The sequence below is a fragment of the Pediculus humanus genome, genomic scaffold (genome assembly GCF_000006295.1).
Source record: "Pediculus humanus corporis 1103172107400 genomic scaffold, whole genome shotgun sequence".
NCBI lineage: Eukaryota > Metazoa > Arthropoda > Insecta > Psocodea > Pediculidae > Pediculus > Pediculus humanus.
Genome location: NW_002987025.1, coordinates 38772 through 45477, shown reverse-complemented (window position 1 = coordinate 45477; position 6706 = coordinate 38772). Strand labels below are relative to the sequence as shown.

The 6706-nt window shown below is 23.5% G+C and overlaps 2 protein-coding genes across 2 annotated transcripts in view; one reads left to right on the top strand and one right to left on the bottom strand.

Moving 5' to 3' along the window:
- Positions 1–612, top strand: part of Phum_PHUM048790 (uncharacterized protein) — a gene marked incomplete at both ends in the record, with an annotated part of 1773 nt that extends 1161 nt beyond the window's left edge. The window contains 2 exons of the mRNA XM_002423263.1: positions 1–102; positions 482–612. The exon at positions 1–102 is cut by the window's left edge and continues 5 nt beyond it. Of these exons, the coding sequence (XP_002423308.1) occupies positions 1–102; positions 482–612 (233 nt within the window). The remainder of the gene's footprint in view (positions 103–481) is intronic.
- A 3487-nt stretch (positions 613–4099) lies between these two features.
- Phum_PHUM048780 (cAMP-dependent protein kinase catalytic subunit, putative) lies at positions 4100–5804 on the bottom strand (the record flags this gene model as incomplete). Its single annotated transcript, XM_002423262.1, has 7 exons — positions 4100–4210; positions 4296–4475; positions 4554–4749; positions 4827–4988; positions 5065–5336; positions 5433–5652; positions 5737–5804. 7 exons carry the CDS (start codon positions 5802–5804, stop codon positions 4100–4102), a joined length of 1209 nt encoding a protein of 402 aa, XP_002423307.1.
- Positions 5805–6706: the final 902 nt, after the last annotated feature.

The window sequence follows — 6706 nt, the reverse complement described above, 5'->3', positions numbered from 1 at the left end:
GTAGGCTACTAATAGCAAGAGCTTTGCCGGCTGATTCTGGAAATTACACGTGTGCTCCTTCCAGCAGTGATTCCGCCAGCGTTATCGTACACGTGCTCAACGGTAATTATTATTATTTTCTTTTTTGAAAGGTCGAAGAGAGTAATTATGTAAAAATAATATTTACGTAACACAATTATTTTTTTTTTTCATTAAAAATTTTTTCGAACGTTCCCAACTTTCGCTCCCCTCCCCTCCCTTCCCACCCCTCCCCAAGCCCCCTCTCCTCTCTCCCTCGATATTTACATTTCGAATATATTATCACGGTATTATTATTTTAAATAAATGTGATAACAAACACACACACAACTCGAACGATTTTTTTTTTATTAATTCTGCTTCTGGAAAAAAAACGATAATCCCGGTTTGTTAAATAATCCCCTTAAAAAAAAAGAGTATAAATGATAAAGGGATCTTTTTTTTTGTTGTTTGTTATTTCCAGGAGAACATCCGGCTGCCATGCAACACGGCAATTCATCTAGTCATGCATTATCAACGATTCCAAAAAACTCAAAAATTTTATTTATACGTTATATAATACTCGGAGTGACTTTATCACTTCCAATTAGGTGATATACTTAAATATAATTTTGTGGTTATCAAAATTATTATTATTGAATGTTAATCTGTGTGGATGATCCGCATTAAATAAAAAAAATTTATACAGAGATTATTCGCGGCTTCTCAAGTAGTTTAACGATGTCATTTAATTTTGGGTTTAACAAAAAAAATTAAAAATTTTCCAGAGTGGATAAAAAAGACAATTCACGTGTGTAATGATAACATAAATAAATAAATAAACAATTTATTTCAAGTTTAATAAAAATTTTTTATTTTTTGTTTGCGTTGCCGTTATTATTCTCACATTTAGACAAGTGTAATTGATATCCGTTTCCGGTTTTTCTTTTTTTTTTTACTATAATAATAATAAAAATGTGTGCCAAAAAAATAAATTTTAAATCGACATTTTTTCCCTACCCCCTCGCTTTTTTTAATTAAACAACAACCCCGAAATAATTTATTAAAAAATTACACACAATAATAATAATAATAATAATAATTTATGTTAATATTTTTTCAAATTTATATTAAATGTTTTTTCTTAAATAAAGAGGAGAGAAATAAAAGATGAAACCTTTTAAATTTTACTGTTGGATCCCCTAATTAAAAAAAAAATTGTTTTTATTAAAAAAATTTGTAAAATAATAATAATAATAGATTTTAATTTAAAACCTTTTAGATTTTTAAACAAAAAAAAATTAAATAAATAAAAATAAAACAAATAAATAAATAAATATGTATAGTTATGTATGATAATAATTTTTCCTTAATTTTTTTTTAATTTCCTTTTTATTATTTATAATTTATTTTATTTTACTTCCTTATGTAAAAATAAATAAAAGTTAATAAATAATAATAATAATAATTTATTTATTAATCAATAATTATAAATAAATAAATAATAAATGTTTAATATGAGAAAGAGAGAGAAAGACACACACACACACAGTGCAAGTCACGCATTTTTTTTTTTTTTTTATACATAAAACGATCGAAAAGTCAGAAAATCTTATGGACACGCACACACACACACCCACACACACATAAATAATTTTATTTACAATTTAAAATGTATTATTTTAATTAAATAAATTTTTTTTTTTACATTCAAATCGATTTCCCGCCAATTTCAAATATATTTTTATTTACGTGCATTCATATAAAAAAACATTAAGAAAATTTTTTTTTCATTATCATTATCATCATCTAGTAAACTTTTTTTAAATAAAAAAAATATCAATAAACAATTTCGATAAACAATAAGATCGTTTCGTTAAAATAATAATAATAATAATAATATTAATTAACAAACAAACAAAAAAAAAATTTAATCGAAAAAAAAAAAAAAAATTTATAAATAATTTTATTTCGTGTTTATTATTATCATCATCACGTAAAAAAAAAATAAATAAAAAATATTAATAATAATAATTTAATGTTATCCGGGAGGAGTGAGGGAAGGGAAAGAGGAGAAGGAGAAGAAGGGAAGGGGGAAGGGGAGAAGAGGAACAAAAATTTTGATGAATCAGGTATGGACTAGAAAAAATACATAGAAAACATTAAAAAAATTTTTTTTAAAAATAAAACCGTGATAATAAATAATTAATTAATTATTATTATTATTATTATGTATCATATTAAATGCACCCTTTTGTTTTAAAAATTTAAATAAGTAAAAATTTAATTATTATTATTATAATAAATTATTTTTAAAGGAACAATTTATATAAAACTTATCAATTATTTTTTTAACATAAACAGTCTTCGCCTTACTGATAATTAAATTTGATAATAAATCAATAATCAATAATATTGATTTTAATAACAATTTATTTTGTTATCAATAAAAAAAAAAAATGAGGGAAAACGTTCGTGAAAACCTGATATACAAAAAAATTTTTACGTCACCCATATAATAAGGATTATAAATTATTATTATTATTATTTTTTTATTAAATGAATTGACTCATAATTTATCGTATTTAATAATAACAATAAAAAAAAAAATTAATTTTAATACAAAACAATTAAGTAACAAAAATAAAAAATAATTTTTTTAAATCATGTTATAATTCTCAAAAAAAATTCAGATACTAATAACTAATCAAATAAACAAACAAAAAAATATAAATAAAATAATACGATCATTTTAATTAATAATTAATTAATAAATTAAAATTAAAATTAATTAATTTGCACTATAATATTATTAATTAACTCAATTTTTTATTTTTTTTTATCTTATTCATTTCTTTTTTTTTTTATTAAGTAAATATTACTTTGGTATTTTTTCGTTATTATTATTATTATAATTCAAAACAATATTTACATAAATTATGTTATATGTTAAAAAAAAAAAAATTGCCCCTTAACAATAAAAAACTAACTCTAACCATAATTTTCCCTTTTTTTTAAAACCCGTCACCATAAAATGACTTTGGATGTTCAAAACTAGCTGCAAACCTGAGAGACAAACAAACAAAAAAAAAAAAAAAAAAAAAAAAAAAGAGGCAACAGAAAAAAAACAAAACAAACAAACGATATAATAATAATAATAAATAATAATATTTACAATTTTTTATTATAGTACAAATTAATAAAATATAAATAATAATAAAATAAATAATAATACACAAATTAAATATAAAAAAAAAAAATGCTCTTTTTACACACAACTTTTAAGTAAATGCAATTACGTTATCTTTATCCCCAATTCATTTTTAAATGTGTAAAATTGATTATTTTTTGTAATATGATTAAGTGATGTTATTAATTTTTAAATTAATTGATTTAAAAAAATAAATAAATAAAATTTAATAATAAATAATGTTTCGGCGGTGAAACGTTTTTAAAATTTTTTTATAAAATATAAAAAATTGATTTTTTAAAATTTATGTATATATATATATATATTTGTTTGTATATAATAAATAAATAAAAAAAACGAATATCATTATCGTCAGGGCCGTAATAACATTCTAGAAACCTGCCAAACAGACACACACAAAAAAAAAAAATTTTTTTATTAAATAAATAAATAATTAAAAATTTATAAGATAACATTGCCCGTATTTTAATTTATTTGTAGTTAAAAAAAAAAAATTTTTTTGTAAAGAGAAAGAGAGAGAGAGAGAAATAAAAATTTCTCAAACACAAAAAAGGCCCACATGAAAACGAAAATTAAATTAAAAAACTTTACACAAAACATTTTCTATTTAAATTCGAAATTAAAAATTTTCTTTTTTTTTTTTTTTTTTTTAATTATCCAAAAATACGAGAAAATATTTTTGGCATTGTCGTCACAACCATTAGCTTTTAATTTATAAAATTTTTCTCTTTTTTTTTTTTTTTTTGTTTTCAAGCATTTTCCAAATTTATTATTATCAATTTAGAAAAAAAAAAAAAAAATTCTTTCTATAAGATATAAAAAACTTTTGAACTGTATAATATCATTTAGTATTTGAAAAATTAAAACGGGATAAAGTAATCCCATTCGAATTTAATGATGCATTATATCTTCTATCAATCCCACGATCGAACTTTTCAAATGACTCAATTTTGTTTTGATGTCTTTAAATGATGGGCTTTTTTCAGGGTGCAAATCCCACGTCTAAAAATTTTTTTATTTTTTTTTTGTTAATAAATAAATAAAAAGTGATGATAATAATTTATTCAAAAAATTTTCTTTTAAATACCTGTCGCATTATTTCGTAAATTTCTTGCGGGCATCCTTCCGGAGCTTCCATTTTATAACCTTTTTCCACGTGTTTAACAACATCGGCTTGTGGTATACGCGGATAAGGAACTCGTCCGAAAGAATAAATTTCCCACAGCAAAATTCCAAAACTCCACATATCAGACTTGTTTGAAAATAGCTAATGAAAATAAATGACGAAATTTTAAATACAAATAACCGACTTGTAGGAGTTCGACTTAAATTTATGGATACCGACCCCTTGTCTAAGAGCTTCCGGTGCAGTCCATTTGATTGGTAACTTTCCAGCGTCTAAAGTAAAATTTTCTTCTCTCGCGAGTCCAAAATCTGATACTTTTGCAACTCCTTCTTCCGATATCAAAACATTTCTAGCTGCTAAATCGCGGTGTACTACTTTCCGAGATTCAAGATATTCCATGCCAGAGCACGTATCGCTGGAATAATCAAGCATCTTCGTTAATTCAATTAAAATTTTTTTTTTTTTTTTTTTTTCTAAAGTCCTAACACTTACAATGCGAAATTTATTTGATCATTTTTCGTTACGTGAAGTCTTCCTCTAGATCTTAAATAATCTACTAAGCTGCCTTTGCTCATATATTCAGTCACGAGGTAAATGTGATTATTACTGAAAACTAAACCTAACATCTCTACAAGATTTTCATGTCTTAGAGATCTAAAAATACAAAAAAAATCAATTAGGAATTTATTTAATTAAATATTAAGCTTTTAAACAAAAAGAAAAAACTAACGTCATAAGCAAAGCTTCCGTTAATAATTTTTGAGCAGCTTCAGATGAATCTTTAAGCGTTTTAACGGCTACTTTATTTCCGCGATAAACCCCTAATAAAACATCCCCGAATTCTCCTTTTCCTATGGATTCCCGAAGTTCAAGTTCGCTCGTTTGAATCATCCAACCAGCATCGGCAAAGTCTTTTGTTGCAACGCAAATATCTTGCTTTCCCTTCTTTGGTAAACATTTTGTTAACTGAGTGCATAACCCATCGGCATCCTGCTCGTAATGCTAACATAAAAAAAAAAAATGTTTCGTTACCGGAAAATTTAACTTTTTTTTTTTTTTTAAATAAATATTTTAAGTTGTTCAGCTGTTTACACATACCCCGACAAGTTGTGCAAGAGTTTGAAAATATTCTTCATCATCAATTGTTAATTGATTTTCTTTGTACTTTACTCTGTAGTGCTCTACTTTTCCCTGGAAGCACACACAAAGTGTGTAGTCCCCCGGGAAATTGGTCGATTCGCGAACCAAAAATAGACCATCTTCTTTTGGAGTGAGTAATTGCTCAGCCCTGTCTCTCGATATTTTACCGTGAAACCACCTGTATGAGTTATTTATTTAAATTTTATCAATTTGTACTGTTTGTACAACAAACACTTGCATAAAAAGTTTTATTTTTACGTACGGCATTGTATTCAATTTTATTTCTGCTTTTTGAGCAAGAGTGGGAGACAATTTGCTATTTTCTGCCATTTTCGAAGTAAGCCATCCGTCGCCAGCGTCTGTCGGACTCACGATGGCTACAGGATGGTACCTAAAAATTTTAAATTCAACTTAATTCAAAATTCAAAATTTTTTTCATAATTAATTATTAATGTTTAAAAAAAAAAATTACCTTTGGGTGAAAGCAGTATTATGTATATTTTTATTCATTACACTTTGAATCTCCATCCAGTAACTTTTAACTCCTCCATTCTTATTAAAATATCATAAACAAATTAAATTTATTTTCCTTATAAGAAAGGCCTAAAAATAAAAATAAAAATATAACAAAAATGTTTATAAAATCTTAAACGAAATTGTGCAATAAGTCGAAAAAAAAAAAAAACAAACTTATGATGAAATATTTTATATTTTACATTTTATATTTACATTAAAATATTAATTAAACTAAAAACTAGTTTAAAAAAAAAAAAAATTATTTGAATCTTATTAATAACAATTCGTCTAAGGATTTTGTAATATCCTTAGTTCAAAATAAAATATCAATACCAAATGTTTATTATATATTTTTATTATTAATAAACATTTCAATTGTATTTATTAAAAATCATGATAACCTTAAATTAATAGTTGTTTAAATCAAAACAACTGTGACAATGAAAAATATTATAAATATAACAATATTTACTTATCTAGAAAATTGTGTTTGATATTCAAAACAATAATTTTTTTAAGTTTACGAAAGGTCTATATCATAAAAGTTTACCAAGAAAAAATTATTTAAACTTGTAATAAAGTTGTTGTATAATTTTAAAAGTATTAACAAAATAATAGTTAAACACATTATGTATAGAAAAGGGTCCTAAAAGTTAATAAGTCATCAATTTACTGACTAATGTATTCTAAATGTTTTAATAAAAGTAATTTAAATC